The sequence below is a fragment of the Vombatus ursinus genome, unplaced genomic scaffold (genome assembly GCF_900497805.2).
Source record: "Vombatus ursinus unplaced genomic scaffold, bare-nosed wombat genome assembly UNPS02014818.1, whole genome shotgun sequence".
Taxonomy (NCBI): Eukaryota; Metazoa; Chordata; class Mammalia; order Diprotodontia; family Vombatidae; genus Vombatus; species Vombatus ursinus.
In genome coordinates, this window is record NW_020954596.1 from 60,875,661 (window position 1) to 60,896,472 (window position 20,812).

Here is a 20,812-nt window from a genome sequence, read left to right on the forward strand (position 1 = left end):
GGCAGGGGAGAGGAGAAGGAGTACAGTGGAAGGGAGGAGGAGAGAGGAGGGAAGGAGAAGGTCCAGAACAGAGCACTGGGGTACTTTTCAGGCATAATAATAGGCAGGCTTCATTCTACAGTGATAAAAACAATTACATTAGTATTGAAGATGACTTGTCTGATCTCTCCCCATCTCCATGCCTTTCAGTAATTCACAAAGTTAGTATTAAAATAACAGCATATTTGGCTCTGGTTTGCAATTACATTGCAAAATTTAGTAAAACAACACCAACTTTTTTTTTTAAATTAGAGACAGCATGGAATAACAAAATAAAAGCTCGCTTTGAAGTCAGAAAAAGTGTGGGTTCAGGTTCTGTCTCTGACACGGACTAATTATGTGACACCATGGACAAGTCTCTTAACATTTTAGTGCCTCAGGCAACTCAATAAGATTACAAGTTACAGACCAGTTGCCAATCTGCATGGGTGGCAGAAATTTCCATACCAGGAGTTCCTCATACTGATGGAATAATCCAGGTTCTCTTCTCTACCCAAATAAAAAACAATAACAGCTAGCATTTACATAGTCCTTTAAGATTTTCAAAACACTCCACAAATATCACCTCATTTTATCCTCACAACAACCATGTGAGGTAGGTGCTATTATTATCCCCATTTTACAGATGAGAAACTGAGACACAGTTTAAGTGACTTGCCCAGGATCATAGAGCTGTTAAGTGTCTTCCTGACTGTAAGTCCAGTGCTCTATCTCCTGTACCACCTAGCTATCTCTTAAGTGAAAAAGAAGGGAGGGAAAGGGAAGGGAACATGCATTTATATAGAGCCTACTATGTGCCAAGCACTGTACTAAACACTTTTTACAAATATCACATTTGATCCTCACAACATTCCTGTGATGTATATTGCTATTGTTATTCCCATTTTACAGTTGAGGAAATCATAATCAAACATATCCAGCTCTCTCCAGATTTTTGACTTCCATTTAATTTGGTTTTGGTAATTTTTAAAAATTTCTTATGGTCATAATATATTTATTTATGCTACTGATAGTAGCTGAGTCTTTCCATATAAGAGATGACTCTATGACTTGATCACTGTCCATCCATCCCTACATTGATTATATTTTATTTCAGAGGCTCAAGTTTCTAGGGACAGCACCTATATGTAACTTGGGAAGCACATGGACAGTTTAGAAATAAAAATAAGTTCATTTCCAGTATGACAAGGTAAAGTCTTTGACAGTATATTAAAATAAAAGATGCTACCCTGACTCCAAAAGTAGGTAAAAATTATGGGACACCAAATCATAAATTCACCTAAATACTTTTCTAAAGAATGTTTCAGAGACACCAAAAACATAAGTATAATATAAGCATGTCTCACCAAATCATATTCCTGAAGATCCTCTAAATAGATCTATAGTTTATAGTGGACTGGTTATTGTTTAATGAATATGTGTTCATTTTAACAAAGAACCACATTTTTATAACACAACAATATTTATTTAACTCTACTGGAGTCACCTATTTCTAAAAGAGATTATAGTCTCTCTTTGTACTATAAAAAAGAAGTGCAGATGAGAAGGACAAAGGGGGACAAAAAGGCTTTGCCCTATGAGATGAGACGTTACTTGAAAGCATATTACAAGGCAAAGGAGGCTACCATACAACTTGATCTGCTCAGAAGATTCAAGTTTTTTTTTCCTGACTTCCTGAATGGACTGGTCAATCCAGTTTTAATACTCTTAACACCACTTAATCTGTCCATCCACTTGATACATACCAACTATCTCAATAATAAATCTAAGAGATTTATTTTTTTGTGGAAACTCCCCCTACAGCAGCTCATCTATCACTTAGGAGAGTTACTATTAAAATAACGCAAACAAAAACACTATTAAAAGGCTGTCACATTCTAGTAACTGTAATAATCTTGATCCAAAAGCATTAAAAACAAAACATCTCACCAAGAGGAGGGGCACAGCTCAAACCTTTCTGTTATGAGAAGAGTTCAAAGAGGGTAGAAGGGAAGGATGATTACAGTGCAAAAACAAAAAGCAAAACTTTTTAAAAATTCAAAGCTCATTTCAGGATAGAATCTAAATATCTTACTCATATGAAGAACTGAATTTCATGGCAAATGTTTCAACAAAAAATACTTACAGTGAACTCTCAATTAACAAGAATGCTCAGGGAACATTATTATTGTTTGGGTCCAGACTTCTGATTCCAATGTTTGGAGAACACCTAGCATGAAAATTTCTTCCATCAATGAAAACCGGCAGCAACCTCCACAGTCTTAGCAAGTTGCTTAGAGATAATGAGAATTTAGTGAGCAACCAGGGAGATTGAAAGGTCTTAATGCTTTCCCAGGGCCTCACAGCCAGTATCTATCAGGCAGAGCTTCACCAAAAGACTTCCATACTCCAAGGCTGGCCCCTATACACATTGCATCATGCTACCTCACTGTTTCTTTAACTAGATTTTCCAAGTACCCAAGCATTGACCTCCAAACCTTTCCATCCTCAGCTCTTGTTATTAAAAATCCTTTAAAAATACATTAAACTTTGATAGTCACTTTTTAAAATCACTGAGCATTTTGCAGTACTTTAAGATCTTCATACTGAAATAAATTATATCAGATGCAGGAGACATAAAAAAAAGTGCTATTTATTCCAAGACATACTCTGAAAACTTTTTTTTAAATTAAATTCCTGATGCTTATTGTCTCCCTCTTTATTGTGTCTCTATTTGTCTCTTTTTCCTCAGTCTCCCTCATCTCACATAACCATTTTGATAGAAGTCTTGTCAATTCTAGCTCTATGAGATCTCTCTTATCCATTACCTTTTTTCCAATCATTTCTCCACTCATGCTAATTCAAGCCCTAATCATCTTGAGCTGAATTATTGCAAAAGCCTTCTAATTAGTTTCTTTGCTCCAAATCTCTTCCTCTTCTCCCATCCATACTCCACAGGGCTATCAAACAAAATATTCCTCAAGTACAGGTCTAACCATGACATTTCCTAGCTCAAAAAGTTCCAGGGGCTTTCTACTGATTTTAGGATCAAATAAAAATTCCTCTGTTTGGCACATAAAACCTTTCACAACCTAGCTCCGAGGTTACCTTTCCAGGCTTATTACATATTATTTCCCTTAACAAATTGGCCTTCTTGAGATTTATTGCATACTACATTCCATCTCCATTATCCATGCCATCACATATTGTCCCTATTCTTGGAATGAACTCCCTCCTTGACTCCTAGATTCCCAATGTCCTTCAAAGTTCAGCTACATAAAGCCTTTCCCACTTTTCCCCACCTTCTAGTGCCTTCCCCTCATCCCAAAATTACCTTATATTTATTTTGAATATATGTTACATATACAGGTTCCAAAAATCTTAGTGCAGTTTAAAATTTTAAAAAGCTTTAAATAAGCTTTAAAACTTTAATAGACTGAACTAAGACTTTTTGGGCAAGCTGTATACTTATATTTGTACATGTTGTCTCCTACTCACAAAAGAATGTAAGCCCCCTGAGAAAAGGAATTGTTTGATTTTTGTCTTTGCATGGCCAGCAGTGCTTGACACACAGTAGGCATTTAATAAACATTTGTTAATTGACTGATTCTCCTAAAAGTAGAAGAACTGTATTTTACTATCTACTCTGAGAAACCAATATGGAACTATGCCCCCAAATTCACTAAACTGTGCATACCCTTTGATCCAAATACCACTACTAAGCCTATACTCCAAACAGATCAAAGAAAGAAGAAAAAGATTCGCATAAACAAAATTTATAAGAACTTTGTAGTAGCAAAGTAGCAAACTAAGGGGGTTTCTACCTGCTGGGAAATGGTAAACAAGCTCTGTTACATGAATATAATGGAATATTATTGTGTTGTAAGAAATAATGAAGTGGACGGTTTCTGTGAAATCTGACAAGACGTATATGCACTAATGCAGAGTAAGGTACAAAGAACAAGGACGATAATTTATACAATAACAACATTACAAAGAATAACTCTGAACTGATTATATAAAATGTTATCCACTGCTTCTCTCTACAGAGAGGGGCGACTCAAGAGGCAGAATAAGACTTTTGCTTGACTATTTTATATGCATTACAAGGATTTTTTTTTCCCCAGTGGGGGGAGTGACAAGAAAAGGTGAGGGGGAGGAAATAGAGCTGCAAAAAAAAAAAAAAGAAGAAGAAGAAGAATCAGAGTAGGAAAAGGTTCATCAAAACTTTTTTTTTTTTTTTACTGCAGAAAAAAGGCCAGGAAGCACAGACCAGCAGGACAGATTTGAAAGCTATAGGCTGAATTTACTATATTCTTAAAAAGACCAAATTGTACAAAATACAGATCTACAGCTTCATGTGCAATCCTTTTTCTGCTCTATGTATATGAACATGACCGACCATTCTATTCGATGCTGAAGTTCAGAATTAAAAAAACAAAACAAAACTTGTCACCATAAAGCAAAGAAACTAAAGAACTGTTGGGAGGAGATCAGATGAAATAGTTTTAGGACAGAAAAGCAGAGGTTATGAGCACACTCCTCTTTTACTGGGTCACTGCAGAATCCTAGGAGAACTTAGCTACAAAGGGAAACACCTCAAGTCTACAAAATTCACATAACAAATTATTTTCACAATCCTTTCTAGCTCTGACGAGGAAAAAATTTTTTTAGTGTGACCATATTTACTCCATCTACACAAATCACAACTTTTCCAATACTACTCCTTTGAGAGTTTTTGTGGCCATAAAATTCATCATCCTGCTGCCAACCTGATGATGAATCTCTCTGATTTTGGCTTGTTCTCAGACAATAGTTGTAAAGAGTTTGCCAGCTTAAAAGAACCTGCCAGAGCCTGTGCTGTGCAGGCAGGGCCTTTGTAAACAGAAGTAGCCAGCTTACCATATACTCCTCAGAGTACTTTGTAAGAGAATCCAGTACATTGTTATCTAATAGCTAAACAAATAAAAATTATGAAAAGAATGACACATAGTTCTCCAGATTTGGTGATTCAAGGCTCCTTGTTTTAAATTTTAGGTGCCTTTACTAGGGTTCCTTCTGTATCTTGTTTCCTGATGCCTGCCTAGGGTATACATGTACTCTTTTTGCTAAAAGATTAGAAAATGTTCAGGAGAAGCTAAGAACACATTAATACCTAACTGAATCTTACTCAGTGGTGTAAACAGAAGATCTAAAACTATATGTAAAAAGGGAGAACTTTGGGGAAAATCAAGAATTTGAAATATTTTGGGTCTCACGTGTTTCTTTGTTTGAAGGGCTCTCAAAACCAGACTTCCCTAAAATGGGGAGGATTTCTTTTAAGTCCCTAGTCTGTGAATTAAAGTCATGAGTTGATTCTTTTTCAGTTTCTATTAGGATAGGAGTAGATTGAGATCTGCAACCAGTGATCAATCATATTTTAAGGCTTTATGTGCCAGGTGCTGTGCCCAGTCCTGGGGATTCAAAAACAAAAACTAAAGCTAGGTGGCACAGTAGATAGGATGCTGGGCCTGGAGTCAGGAAGACTCTTCCTGAGTTAAGCTTTGGCCTCAGATATCTACTAGCTGTGTGACCCTGGTTAAGTCACTCAATCCTGTTTGCCTCAGTTTCCTCATCTATAAAATGAGCTGAAGAAGGAAATGGCAAACCTCTCATGTCTTTACCAAGAAAACCCTAATGGGGTCACAAAGAGTTAGACACAACTGAAATGACTGAACAACAAAAAAGAGTTCTTGACTTCAAGGAGCTTATTTATATTCCAGAGGGAGACAAATTTGTTTGCCTTATGGTGACAAGTTTTGTTTCGTTTTTTAATTCTGAACTTCAACAGTGGAATAGGTTAAGTATGCAAGACAAAGTAGTCAATGACCATAAGTAATCTACTATTTGATAAACCCAAAGACCCCAACTTCTGGAATAAGAACTCATTATTTGACAAAAACTGCTGGGAAAACTGGAAAAGAGTACAGCAGAAACTAGACATGGACCAAAATCTCACACCATATACCAAATTAAGTCAAAACGGGTTCATGATTTAGAAATAAAGGCTGATACTATAAGCAAACTGTATTGCTGAGAACAGCCAAGTCTATCAAAGTCAGTCATCGCATACTGTGGCTGTTACTGCATACAATGTTCTCCTGGTTCTGTTCATTTCTCTCTGCATCAGTTCGTTATGTCTTTCCAGGTTTTTCTGAAGTCTGCCTGCTCATCATTTCTTATAGCATAATAGTATTCCATTACATTCACATACAATAACTTGTTGAGCCATTCCCCAATTGATGGGCAACCCTTCAATTTCCAATTCTTTGCCATCACAAAAGGAACTGCTATAAATATTTTTGTACATGTGGGTCCTTTCCCCATTTTTATGATCTCTTTGGAATATAGGCCTAGAAGTGGTATTGTTGGGCCAAAGGGTATGCACAATTTATAGCCCTTTGGACATAGTTCCAAATTGCTCTCCAAAATGGTTGGATCAGTTCACAACTCCACCAACAATGTATTAGTGTTGCAATTTTCCCACATCTTCTCCAACATTTATCATTGTCCTGTTTTGTCATGTTAGCCAATTTGATAGGTGGGATGTGGTACCTCAGAGTTGTTTTGATTTGCATTTCTCTAATCAATAGTGATTTAGAAATTTTTCATGACTATAGATAGCTTTAATTTCTCCCTCTGACAACTACCTGTTCATATCCTTTGACCATTTATCAATTGGGGAATGACTTGTATTCTTATAAATTCTACTCAGTTCTCTATATATTTTAGAAATGAGGCTTTTATCAGAGACACTGGTTGTAAAAATTCTTTCCCAGTTTTCTGCTTCCCTCCTAAACTAGGATGCATTGGCTTTGTTTGTGCAAAAACTTTTCAATTTAATGTAATCAAATTATCCATTTTGCATTTCATAATGTTCTCTATCTCTTGTTTGGTCATAAATTCTTCCCTTCTCCATAGATCTGCAAGATAAACTATTCCTTACTCTCCTAGTTTCCTTTTAGTATCAGTCTTTATATCGAAATCCTATACCCATTTTGAGTTTACCAAGATAAGATTTTATCTGAAGTCTTCCTGACTCCAAGTCCAGCAATCTACCCACAATGCCATGCTACTTCATGTCATGTCACTCTATTACTCAAAAACAATTAATTCGTGACTATTTATAATAAAGTTCAAACTCCTCAGTATTACTTTACACTACTCCCCTCTTCTGGCCTCTAACCAAACTAAACTAGCCACTGATCTCTATACAAGTCCTATGTTTTCCTATATCCTCCACTTTTAATCTCAATGTTTCCACTTGTCTATACTGTCTTCTATTCCAGTCTTGCCCTGTTGAACTTTGTCAGAGATATTAAGGCCCAATTCAAATGCAGCTCTTCATGAGACCTTTTCTGATCTCCACAGGAAATTAGGCCATCCTCACCCACTAGAATTCACAGGGCATTTTATACATAGCTCTCTAAAATGCTGTAGTTATTCTCTATCACCTCCCCCCCAACTCTCATAAACTTTATGCTTCACAAGAACAGGGGTCCTTTTTCACTTAAACTATCTCTCCACATAGTAGCTGTTTGAAAATTTTGTTGCATTTAATTGAATCTTGAAAATTATCTAACAATTTCAAAAACAAATCACAACAAAAAGGAAATCTATTCAGAATAGTGCCCCTCAAATCTTTTAAAATAAGAAACTGTAAACAAAATATTTGCAGCTTCAAGAACAGATGAATCTTACACAGTTTTCAAAGAATTCACAAGAAGCACAGGGAAAGTGGCAGGTGCTATGAAAGTATTGAACTTAAAAGTAAAAGGTTGTCCAAATGAAGCTGTGATTCAGATGTAAAAATATTAATTAGTGACAATGAACCATAAGATGACTAATAGTAGGGTCTTGTTGGTACAGTAATTTTGTGAAATTTTACGTAAAAGCTTATATAGCTAAGTAAAAAAAGCTTCGTTTCCAAAGCAGAATGCTTCGTACATTATTGCCAATCTGATCTTACTACTAAGTATAAATACAAAGAAAAAAATTTTAAGTGAGTAGGAAGACTTACAGAAGCTATATTCAAAAAAAAAAAAACAGAAAGAAAAAAAACCCCAAGAGTAAAGAATAGAGAACAATCACTATTTAAAATGGGTAACAAAAAGACTATTTTCTTTTCTCTGGGTGCCCCCCCACCTCCATGTCGGAAGGCTCTCTCTCCTCAAATTCACCTACTGAGTTCCTTAAAATCCCAATTAAAATGTCATCTTTTACAGGATGTCTTTCCCAATCCCTCTTAACTCTAGTGCCTTCCCTCTATTATTTCCTATGTATTCTGTATATACCTTGCCTTAATTGTTTGCATGTTGTCTCCATTAGACTGTAAGCTCCTTGAGAGCAAAGACTGTCTTTTGCCTGCCTTTTCCCCCCAGAGCTTCACACAGTACCTGGAACACAGAAGACACTTAATATTTACTAACTGACCATTTAAAAATAAATTGTAATTGATGCTATGTTTCAATTAATAATAAAAAGGAAATTTTTAAAAATAGTTTAAATTTATCATCTCCCTACTCCCAACTTGTAACTGTGCTGCAGAGTACATTTTTGTCTCAGATTAAAATTACAAAGTAGAATTCAAACTCACTCCTTATTAAAAGAAATAGCTCTAGAAAGGTGACTATTTCAATCCTAGCCAATCTTTCCCCCAACTACTGCCTAGACTTTGTCATGTCCCCCTGCTGCCCTCAAAATGCTCAAGAAAGGCAAATCAATTGTAACATTAACCTAAACAAAGAATAACTAGGAAGGTAAATTTAGCTGTTACCACCAACCATCCACTGGTCCTCTTGGAAATATGTGGGCAAACAATATTTTTAACAGGAAATCACAAAAATAATTTTACCTAGATATCAATTTAAAAGCAAGCAGAATTCTACTTGGAATTCTAATCCTCCTGAAGAACATTCTATTGAAACTTTTCAAATGATGAATTTCATCCGATATATAACTATCATATTGCCCAATATAAAGGTAGGATGGAACTTTAATACAAATGAAAAACTATTGGCTGGTCATATGAGTTAACGTCTGGCTAGTCTTTATATGCCAAAAAACAGGAATTGAGGTTTATTTTCATTTCTTATTATTTTTAAAAGAATTAGCAGAATGACTAATTAAATAACAGATACATCTGAATAAAACAAAAACTGCTGAGTATCTTTAAAAAATTAAGTGATACATAATAAAATGCACACTAATTATGTCTAATGCAATAAAATATGAATCACATTCCAAACACTATAAAACACCCAACCCTTTGAATCAGAAGTAACACTCATGTAAAATACCTTCATTGTATAAGCTACTTTTCCACATTAGCTTAAAGCAATTAAAAAAGAATATTGCAATACTACTGTATTTCAAGAACATATTTGGCAACAAAAGAATTTCAGGAGCCTGAATCAGAATCACTTTGGTGATACCATAAGGGCTGGAACTATTCTCACAGGGAGAGTTCAGGCAGCTTAATCTTTGAATAATCTGTTGAATTAGGAAATAAATATTCTCAAGTCATTTTGCTCACTCAGTTCCTTACCAAATAGTGGCTGTAAAAAAAAGGCTAATTAATAAGTGGTTACATAAAATGTTAGTGTAATACTTAATTATAGAATTAATAACTAAGCCAAAAAAAAGCCACCTTCTGATAGTTATAATTCCTCCTCTCTAGAAAAAAAGCTAGATTATTGCTGGTACAAATGATACAGCTAACTTTTTCAAAATAGCATTTTAAGGTTTTCAAACTGCTTTACATATATTTTCTCATTTGAAATTAACTACTGTTTTGCTTTCAGGAAAACAACAGTAACCCTGTAATATGGTATTTGTTTTTGTTTTTTTCCCCCCAAGACTAGGGTGACTTGTGAGGATTGGAAACCATGCATAAGATTAGCAATGGGAAGAGAAGATTCAAGGAGTACATGATAACAATCTTCAAGCATTTTAAGAGCTGTAATTGGGAAGAATTAAACTTGTTCTCCTTGGATTTGGAAGGAAGATCTGGGAAGAATGGGTTGAAGTTACAGGGAGACCAACCTCTGCTGAGTGTAAAGAAAAACTTCTTAACAAAGAATAAGTGAAATGTTTCTGGATATACGGGACATTTACTAGTGGAGGTTGGATAACAATTTATAGATTCTATAGATAAAATTCCTACATAATTATTCAGGACTAGATGACCTCTGAAGTATTTTCTAATTTTGAAATTCTAAGAAATTCCCTTTAGTTTTATCTTATTTTTAGCATTTTTAAAGGTTATTAAAAAGTCACCTGGTGAGTGTATTTGGGGAGGAATAATAAATAAAATAAGAAATTTTAATTTGAAATTATTAAATGATATGGAATGTTTACTTCCCAACTTAGACTGTTTAACAATACTAAAAATGTATATTCTAATATGATTATCAGACTAAAGATCATATAATTTTCTAATAATAAGTAAAGAAGAAAAAAATAGTATTAAAATCACTGTCAAGTGTCACATTAAACTGCTTATTCAAAAGCTGTGCTCATGGAGTCTAAATATTTATTCTCGTCTTCCATTTTTATGGTAATGGGTGTGTATATATAAATACATATGCATATATGTGTGTATAAGTACACATGTGTAAATATATATATGCATACATATATATATTTAGTACAATAGAACAAAATCTTTGATGGAGTCATCACACAGAAGTAAGGAAAATATAGGTTCTTTAGTGATTTTTTTCAACAAGAAACCATTCCTGTCCATATGTGTCCAGCTTAGTAAGTAGGTAAACCACTGCCACAATGACAAAGTAAAGAACACAAATTCTTCTACCATACTCCGCTTCCCCAAGAAGTGGAGATAAAAATGAACAGAATCAAAGATGTAATTTCTCTTTCCATATATCAATATTTTGCTGCATCGGTGATCTCCTCAATGCCGGTATTCCCTACGAGGATGAAGAGTGCAACCCAACGTGGCCCCCTCTTCTTTTGCTATGCTAGTCCGTGTCTTCCCATCAATTCTCCACAAGAAGCCCAGGAGGCCTTCTTCTAGCTCTCTTGCTATCACATAGATCTCTCACTCTCTCACATGACCTCTTCTCCAGTCAAACATCTCTCTGATGACATCCTTCACAATACTCTTAGGCAACGTTTGCTCGGCAATAAATTGCAGCCTACTCACACCCATCATTATTCTTCATCACCCTTTCAGTGACCCTCAACTTTAGTTCACCTTTCAGAGACTCTGGCATTCTATGACTTGAATCAATACAACATCAACAGAAGAATACTCTTTAAAAATGTGGACTTTTAAAAAAATATATACGTATACACACACATATACGTGCTACTCTCATGTATTTCTCAAAACAATACCTACAAGAGTAGTCTCCTGACATATTTAAGAGATGCTTAGCATCGAGCAGTGGGTGATAATGACTTAGCTCTTTTTACCTATGTACTTCAATAGGAATACAATAACTTATTGAAAAGTCAATTGATTTTCCCTGTATTTGGGAATTTAGCTGCATCTGCCAGTTCTTGTGTGTGCATATGACAGAAGGATTAGAAGGGGTAAGAGAAAATCTAACAACAGAAAAGAATGACACAATAGCTTGGCAAAAATTATTCAGGTTAACTATCTGACTGGTAGTCACTGAACCTAGAGATGGTTCATGTCTCTGTGCTGCTGGTTATGCATATGCCAAGTCAAAAGGGCATCCTCACCCTTTGCTCTACTTTATATTAGCCATTAGTTCTGAATCAACTAGTGATTTACTTGGGATAAGGGTCTGGATTGAAGTGCATTTCAGAGAACTGCCCAGAGCTTAATATGGTTCTGATGAGCACAAGTTTGCTAAAAGAGTGTGCAGACCCCCATCATCCCCCGGATGCAGCCTGTACTCAGTTCCAGTCAACCTCCTCCCTGGGACCCCCTTGAGGCAGAGACAGCTCTTGCCAGCAGGAAGCAGTTTCAGAAGCCGAGACCTTTGACCCTTACCCCAAAAGATATTGGGTCTCATTTGTTTGAGGAGGGAAGGATGGGGTGACGGGACCTGGACCCCTAAAAGGAAAAGATCATGTCTTTGAGAGCAACCCAGTCCCTGAATTTTCCCATACATTTCAGCAGCTGGGATCACTGGAGCCTCCACCCAAGGCATCTGGCCCACTGCAGCCCACTTAAATCACTTAATTAGCTTACTTGACAGTCCTTTCACTGTCACTCCTAGCCCACTCCAGATTACTTAATATTCCTTTCCCTATAAGCACCTGGCCCACCATTCCTTAATCCCATCCATATCCTTTCACAGTTCTTTTTGTACATAAACATCAGTCTGACCCCCATTAAACTGCAGATTCCCTGAGAATCTTGGCCGCTCCTATTGGCATTACAATAAACCCTGTCACTTGACTGGGGGGAAAGAGTGTGCAGAAAGGTGGGTGGAGCCACAATGGCAGAGAAAAGGCAGTGACTCGCCTGAGCTTTCTACAAAACGCCTCCCAATACCTTTAAATAATGCCATAAAACAATTCCTGGAGCAGCAAAACCCACAAAACGATGGGATCATGTAATTTTCCAGGCAAAGACAACTTAGAAAGTTTGCAGGAAAGGTCTGTAGCACTAGGTGAGAGTAGAGAGCAGTCCAGTGCGAGCCACAGCAGCACAGATAGGACCCAACAAACCAGAAGCAGTCCTTGGGAGTCACTGAATCAAACAGCAGCAATGGCTGCTGCCAGAGCTCTCACCCCACAGACAGGAAGGGGATCAAAAAACTGATCAGAAGGAGATTACAGGGATCTCTTTGCAGCTGCAGTAGAGAGGGGACCCTTATCACAATTTCAGGGCAGAAAAGAACACCTGTGGTCACTCACACACCAGAGTAGGAGTAAACACACCACTCCTTGGATCATACCACTTTGGAAGAACTGAAAATTTACAGATCCCTAGAAGTTTTCCGAATATAGTTGCACAAAACTCCTGAAGCTTGGAAAGTGCACCTTCCACCCTAGAAACAGAGCTCCACTTTAGTAAAGAGTCCAAAATCAAGAAATAGGAAAAATGAGCAAACAACTGAAAAAAAATTCTGAGCATAGAAAGTTACTATGGTGACAAGAAAGATCAAAACACATACTCAGAAGAAGATAACAAAGTCAAAGCTCCAACATCCAAGGCTTCCAAGGAAAATACGAATTGGTCTCAGGCCATGGAAGAGTTCAAAAAGGACTGTGAAAATTAAGTAAAAAAGTTCATAGAAGAAAAACTGGAAAGCGAAATGAGAGTGATTCAAGAAAATCATGAATAGACAACAGCTTAGTAAAGGAGACACAAAAAAATGCTGAAGAAAATAACATCTTAAAAAACAGAAGAGGCCAAATGGTAAAAGAGGTACAAAAAGCCAATGAGGGGAAAAACGCCTAGAAATGCCCAATTGGCCAAATGGAAAAAGAGGCACAAAAATTCACTGAAGAAAAAAACTCCTTAAAAAGTAAAATTAGGCAAATGGGAAAGGAGGTATCAAAGCTCACTGAAGAAAGTAATTCCTTAAAAAATAGAAATGAGCAAATGGAAGCAAATGACTTTATGAGAAATCACGAAACAATAAAACAGAACCAAAAGAATGAAAAAATAGAAGCCAATGTGAAATATCTCATTGGAAGAACAACTAACCTGGAAAATAGATCAAAGAGAGATAATTTTAAAATTATTGGACTACCTCAAAAGTCTTGATCAAAAAAAGAGCCTAGACATCATCTTTCAAAAAATTATCAAGGAAAATTGCCCTGATATTCTAAAACTAGAGGATAAAAAAGTAATTGAAAGAATCTACCAATAACCTCCTGAAAGAGATCTCAAAAGGAAAACTCCCAGGAATATTATAGCCAAATTCCAGAGCTCCCAAGTCAAGGAGAAAATATTGCAAGCAGCCAGAAAGAAATAATTCAAGTATCATAGAGCCACAGTCAGAATAACACAAGATTTAGCAGATTCTACATTAAAGGATCAGAGGGATTGGAATATGATATTCCAGAGGGCAAAGGAGCTAAGTCCTAGCTGCTAGTATTACAACCAAGAATCATCTACCCAGCAAAACTGAGTATAATCCTCGAGGGGGAAAAAATGGAAATTCAACGAAATAGAGGACTTTCAAGCATTCTTGATGAAAAGACCAGGGATGAATAGAAAATCTGACTCTTAAATACAAGACTCAAGAAGCATTAAAAAGGTAAACAGGAAAGGGAAATCAGAGGGGACTTAATAAGGTTAAACTGTTAACATTCCTACATGAGAAGATGATACCTGTAATTCATAAAAACTTTCTCATTATTACAGCAACAAGAAGGAGTTTATATAGAAAGAGGACACAGGTGTGAGTTGAATATGAAGAGATGATATCTAAAAAAATAAAATTAAGGGGTGAGAAAGGAATATACTAGGAGAAAGGTAAAAGGAGAGGTAGAATTATCTCACTTAAAAAAGGCAAGAAAAAGCTTTTACAGTGGAAGGGGAGACGGAAAGGGGCAGTGAGTGAACCTTACTCTCCTCAGAATTGGCTCAATGAGGGAATAACATACACATTCAATTGAGTACAGAAATCTATCTTACTCTACAAGAAAGCAGGAGAGAAAGGGGGTAAAAGAAGGGGTGGGGGGTGACAGAAGGGAGGGCAGATTGGGGGAGATAGCAGCCAGAAGCAAAACACTTTTGAGGAGGGACAGGGTGAAAAGAAAAAGAATAAATGGGGGGGAGGGGGAAGCGAGGAGGGAATAGGATGGAGGGAAATACCTTTAGAAATCGTAACTATGAAAAAAATTTTTGAAGCAAGTTTCTCTGATAAAGGCCTCATTTTTCAAATATATAGAGAACTGAGTCAAATTTATAAAAATAAAAGCCATTCCCCAACTGATAAATGATCCAAAGACACTAAGTTTTCAGATGAACTAATCAAAGTTATTTATAACCACATGAAAAAAATACTCTAAATCACTAATGACTGGAGAAATGCAAATTAAAATAATTCTGAGGTACCGCCTCATACCTATTAGATTGGCTAATAGGACAGAAAAGGAAAATGACAAATATTGGAGGAGATGTGGAGAAAATGAGACATTAATGCACTCTTGGTGGAGTTGTGAACTGATTCAACCATTCTTTAGAGTAGTTTGGAACTATGCCCAAAGAGTTATAAAAACATACCCTTTGACCTAGCAATGTCACTACTAGGTCTGTATCCAAAGAGACAAAAAACAAAAAGTAAAGGGACCTATATGCACAAAAATATTTATAGCAGTGCTTTTCTGATGGCAAAGAATTAGAAATTGAGGGGATGCCCATCAACGGGGGAATGGCTGAACAAATTGTGCTATGTGATTGTGCTATAAGAATTGATGAGTTGGGATGCTCTCAGAAAAACCTGGAAGGATTTACATGAGCTGATGCAAAGTGAAATGTATTGTGTACAAAGTAACAGCAATATAGTAAGATGATTAGCTGTGAATGACTTAGCTATTGTCTTCAATACAATGATCCAAGACAAGCCTGAAGGACTTAACATAACAAAATGTTATCCATCCCCAGAGAAAGAACTGATGGTGTCTGATTACAAATTGAAGCATTATTTTTTACTGTCTTTATTTTCCTTCATTTTTTTCCCCTTTGGTCTGTTTTCTTTCACATGATTAACATGGAAATATGTTTTACATGACTACACAAGTATAACCTATATCAAATTGCTTGCTTTCTCAATGAGGGGAGTGGGAAGGAAGGAAGGGAAAGAATTTGGAACTCAGAGTTTTAAAAATGAATGCTGAAAATTGTTTTTGCATGTAACTGGGGTGAAATAAAATACTAAATAATTTTTTAAAGTTTGCATAAGCAGAGTAAGTTTTAGCCCAGGTACTGGGCAGACTGAAACACACTCAAGACTAGACCACCTGAAATCAAGGATATTTAACACCGAATCTATACCAGTATGAGCATACCTAGGGCAACACAAACTGTTCCCAAACTAACCTGGCCTTTCAAATGTGAAAAGATAGGCATTCCTAAGACTTATAGTTGCATTTTTGTATGGCAAACTAAATTTTATGATGTATATAAAATCATTCATTTGTCCACGGGTTGCAATGGAGTAACAGCAATGGCAGGAAAAGTAAGGATGTTGAGAGAATGGTGAACAATGACGAGTTGTGTTATCTAAAGTGGTCAAGATTGAACAGAATCCCTAATGTAAAGCTAAGCGGAAATAACTGCCCATCTTTCAGAACCAAGGAATAAAATTATATGTAAGCCAAGATCAAACACAAAAATCACTCACTTGTCCTATAATACAAAGATTTACAAACATGATATAAAATTTAGAAAGAAAAGTAAGACTGGTTTCTTAAAAAAAAAAACTTCAATAATAGAATAACAATAACTTTCCCCATATTTTTGCCCAATCCTTTGTGAAGTAGTTTCAACAGGATATTCCTTATTAGCCACTAGAGGGAGTTTGAAATTTTAAAAAATATATATTTTAACCAACATTTAGTATACCCTTTCTTGCATTAAGATTAGGACAGTGATCATTTTAAAAGTATATAAAGCAGGACATGTACTAACATTAAATTTTTAAAAATCATTTTAGTATGAGTTTCATCATGAAACTGTCTTAAACAGTTAATATATTTATTTACATGAGAACTCTCTTATTTCCTAATATGAATGTTATATACAGTACTGCTGAGATCCTTAAATTTCATAATGTGAAATGCAGAACATCTAGACAAACCAAATCTAATATGAAATTCACTTATTGGAATATTCACATTTCCTAAGTGGTTGACAGGAAAACTTTCGGTACATAGGAGTGATTAATGAAGCAGAAATGGAACTAAATTCTGAAAATATGAGCATGTCAACTACTATGTCAAATCCAAAGAGCACCATGATAGTCTGTTTCTAAACCAAAGAAGTGAAATGTGGAAATGCAAATTATTCTGTATCCTACTGAAGTTTAAAATCTCTGTTCACAGTCAAAATTAAAGTCCATAAATCACAGTATTCCATTAGTATTTGTTTTCTTGAATTGAAAAATAAGTTGTTACTTCAAAAAGGGCAATGAATATGTTGGTGGGCAAAGAAATATAACTAATTTCACATTACTTTATTCATGCTCAACTTTAGAAACAATCTTTTTTTTTCCAGTCAAATGTTTTAACACTTGAATCTAGATTATTTTTCTTCCGTAACAAGTTTTAAAGCAAGATCAGATTGGAGGCACCTCAAAGCACATATTTCAGTAAAAGGAATACACTTTCTAAAATGCATCCCAGTTTAGGATGTTTCCATGTTAATCTTTAAATATATATAGCAAATACATTCAACTACAACTGCACTACAATGTAATCTACAACTGTAGTCTACTGCAATGTAGTCTCTTTTTCTTCTATTCCTGTTCTACACCTTCACCCCAACCAAAAACCCCTCACCCAGACGGTGAAATGCAATCCTAAATGGAACTGTATTACTCTGATTTTAGAGATCATAAGAATAAACAAATAATGTGTGGCTGAACAAATTTCTCTTTCTCTTTTTGTTTTCATCTTCAGTTTTTTGGGGAGCCTTAGATAGACAGTACATATGTGTATATATGATATACATATACACATGAGCATATGTACTCACTGATGTGCACACACATACATATACACATGCAAATATGCATATACAAATGTACACACATACAGATATACAAATATACATTATCACACATATATCCTTGCTTGCAGGCACATATATACATATACATACATACAGTCTCACTTAGTCACACACATATGCGCTTGTACATCAGCAGGCACACACATATACACATATATAGATATGCTGGCATGACTAGACACATGTGTACACATATGCACACAATATACCTATTCCCCCCAGTCGCACACATACCTTATATACATGAACATACATATACATGCGCTGGTACACAATCTACATAACCCCACATATATACATATGCATATATTTACACATATACACATATTAGCATGCAACAGGCACACACCACACACATATACTCAGGCTTGCATGCCTACAGGTACCCATATGTGTCTGTGTATATATTATACACATACACCATATATACACATAGACATAGACATGTGCCAGCACGAATGCACGCTGGCGCGCGCACACACACACACACACACACACACACTCACACACTCTAATGCCTCAAAGTTTTCCCAGTGCCTATCAGTCCCAATTGTAGGAAACAACAAACTAATCACATCCTTCATCCGCCAAGTCACTGCCTCTTTCATCGCCCCTGAACAAGGCACTTCCACACACGAGGAAAACCACTTCTCACCGAAATGGGAAATCCAAGGCTTAGTCCACTCCGCTGCTGCCCCAGCACCCCCGGGGACGCGATGCGGCCCGGCCGGGAGGGGCGAGAGCGGCTGTCAGAAGAGCCTCGAGGCAAAAAAGGCAGAGGGGCAAAAGGCGAAAGCACTGCCATTTGTACCGCCCTCCGGGCTCCGCGGGCGCAGCGCTCCCCGAAGAGAAGTACATGCGCGGGGTGGGGGGGGGGGGTGTGCGAGCTAGGAACTCCCGCCTGGGGCAGCTCGGCCCGGCCCGCCCCGGCCCGACTCTCGGCGGGCCGGACGCGGCGGGGGCGGCAGAGCTGCTCCCCGCCGCGCCGGGCACCAGGAGCGGGGAGGAGGGATGCTTACTGGGCCGCGCGAGCGCCGGCGACAGGGCGGGGGTGACCAAGAGCCCAGGGCGCCTCGGACGCCAAATCGGGCTGCGCTCCAAACGTGCCTGAGTAGTGACAGAAATAAAGTGGGTCACAAGGCCTAGCGGGTCCCTGAGGAAACACCCTCGGTCCCCCGGCTCTCCGCTCCGCTCCCAGCCTCCGCCCCCCCTCCCCCGGCCCGCCAGGTAGCCCCGGCTCGCCCCGGGGGGGAGGGGGTGTCCCCTCCTCGGGCGGGCCCCGGAGCCAACTCCTGGAGAGAGACTCTCCTGCCCGGCTGTCAAACTTTGAGGTGCGCCCCAGCCTGCGCACCGGCCGGCCCCCTGCCCTCCCCAGCGCCCTCAGTCCTCACCGTGCGAACGGCTGGCGGCTCTGGCGGCTCCAGCGGCTTCTTCCCTCTCCCCCCTCCCCCCACCCCTCCGTGTGGCTACGGCAGCTGCTGCCTCTCCCAAGGAGCCTCCGATACACCACAAGCTTCCACCGCCAGCAGCAGCAGCACCCGAGGCCTGCGAGGAGTACCCGCAGTCACCGCCGCCGCGGTTGCTGCTGCTACTGCTGCCGCCTCTGCGGCCACCCCACTCCTCTTTCTCCTTCCCCTCCTCTTTTCTTCCCCTCCCCTCATCCGCCGGCACTGCTAGCACGCATGCGCCGCCAAGTCAAGCCTACCGGCAACCGACAGGCCCCGGGCCCAGCCGCCCAGACTATGCTTGCCCGCAGTGCGCACGCGTAGGGAGCAGACCCCTTTTTTTTTTTTCCTAATTTTTTTTAATCGGCAAGCCTCAAATCAAATCTGTGATTGAGCGTCTCACCCCGCGCATGCGCCGACTGCTGCCCTCGCGGCAGTAGAGGCCCAGCCGGCCCTCGCCCCTTTTCTCAGCCATGCCTCCAAGGCTTCCCGAGCCTTGTGGTGCGCATGCGGATTCCAGGATGAGGGCGCTCGAGGCGGGAGGGGCGAAGGATTCCTGTTTGCCCAACTTTCGCGTCGGCCATGCGCCTGCGCTGGCTCTAGCGGTTTTCCTCCTCCTCTTGCTTCTCTGCCTCCCTACTCCCCCCCACCCCTATCCCCGCCTCCCACCCGACTGTAGCTCTGTTCCTATTCTCCCAGACTGGCCCGGGTACAGAGGAAGCTGGGGTTTTCCCGGAGGTCTCGCTCCTGTCTTCCTTCCCAGCATTTGGCAGGAACGAATCCCCTTACTGGAAAGCCGAAAGGTGGGGTTGAAGTGGCCTTCCCAAGGACAGAAAGTCTTGGACCGAACGAAAGGCGGAGAAGGAAAACTGTGCTGCCCCTGCAGCTGCCGCCGCCGAGCCCCGGCGTCCCCACCCCGCGCTTCGCTCTCCGAGGCCGCGTGGGCGGCGGGAAAGAAGGAAGACTTTCCCGCGTGCGTGTGGACCGGGCTTAGGACCGCGGCTCATCCTCCACCCTCCCCACCCCCTCTCTCCAGGATCTCGTGGGTCCGGAGGAAATTCACCCCCCTCGGAGACCGAGCTAGACTCCACATTTTCTCCCGGGTGGTCTGCGGGTCAAAGACAGGGCCCCCAGGTTTGATGCCTGGAGGGGGAGAGGAGAGAGGTTTGATGCCCTGGAGCAACCATGGCCCTAGGCAGTAACTGTCAGAAGCGATGCTTCCTTAAAAAATAAAAGGTGAATCGTTCCCTGAGCTTTAGCTGGATTGTTCCTAAGCATTAGGAAGCATGCTGTTAATTACCCAGTTGGTGCTTAAGGAATATTTGGTCCATCTTGCAAAGCAGGTTGGATTTTTTGGAAGTGGGGTGTTAGACGGTTTAGTTCCTATGCATTTTCATGTTTGAAGGGATATCCCTGGAATTAAAATCAGTATGTATTGTTTATTAAAGGTTTTCATTCTGGATATAACAATGGCATTTCCTTCAGTAAGCTTTATTTAAAATTGTCTTTCTCTATGTCCAAGGGAAGAGACGTATATGATTGTTCAGACCTATGGTCCACACAACCTAGGATTCTGTCACTGATAGGGGCAGGGGAAGAGGTACTTAGGACTACTTGGTAA

At 38.9% G+C, this 20,812-nt stretch overlaps 2 protein-coding genes across 4 annotated transcripts in view; one reads left to right on the plus strand and one right to left on the minus strand.

Moving 5' to 3' along the window:
• The window catches only part of CLOCK (clock circadian regulator), a 108,509-nt gene extending 89,156 nt beyond the window's left edge, over positions 1-19,353 (minus strand). For 2 of the 3 annotated variants that reach the window (XM_027836127.1, XM_027836125.1), the window contains exon 1: positions 19,138-19,353. The gene's annotated coding sequence lies outside the window, so the exon portion shown is untranslated. The remainder of the gene's footprint in view (positions 1-19,137) is intronic. The other variant, XM_027836126.1, reaches the window with a different exon arrangement.
• On the plus strand, positions 18,390-20,393 carry LOC114023815. Its single transcript, XM_027836620.1, has 2 exons — positions 18,390-18,598; positions 19,891-20,393. Exons 1-2 carry the CDS (start codon positions 18,406-18,408, stop codon positions 20,391-20,393), a joined length of 696 nt encoding a protein of 231 aa, XP_027692421.1. The 5' UTR covers positions 18,390-18,405.
• Positions 20,394-20,812: the final 419 nt, after the last annotated feature.

Excerpts from the sequence above, each read along its gene's own strand:
- LOC114023815 (XM_027836620.1), top strand. The coding sequence starts at position 18,406 with ATGGGAAATCCAAGGCTTAGTCCACTCCGCTGCTGCCCCAGCACCCCC. Across the intron at positions 18,599-19,890 it reads GCAGCGCTCCCCGAAGAGAA|ACTGGCCCGGGTACAGAGGA; the intron begins GTACATGCGCGG and ends CTATTCTCCCAG.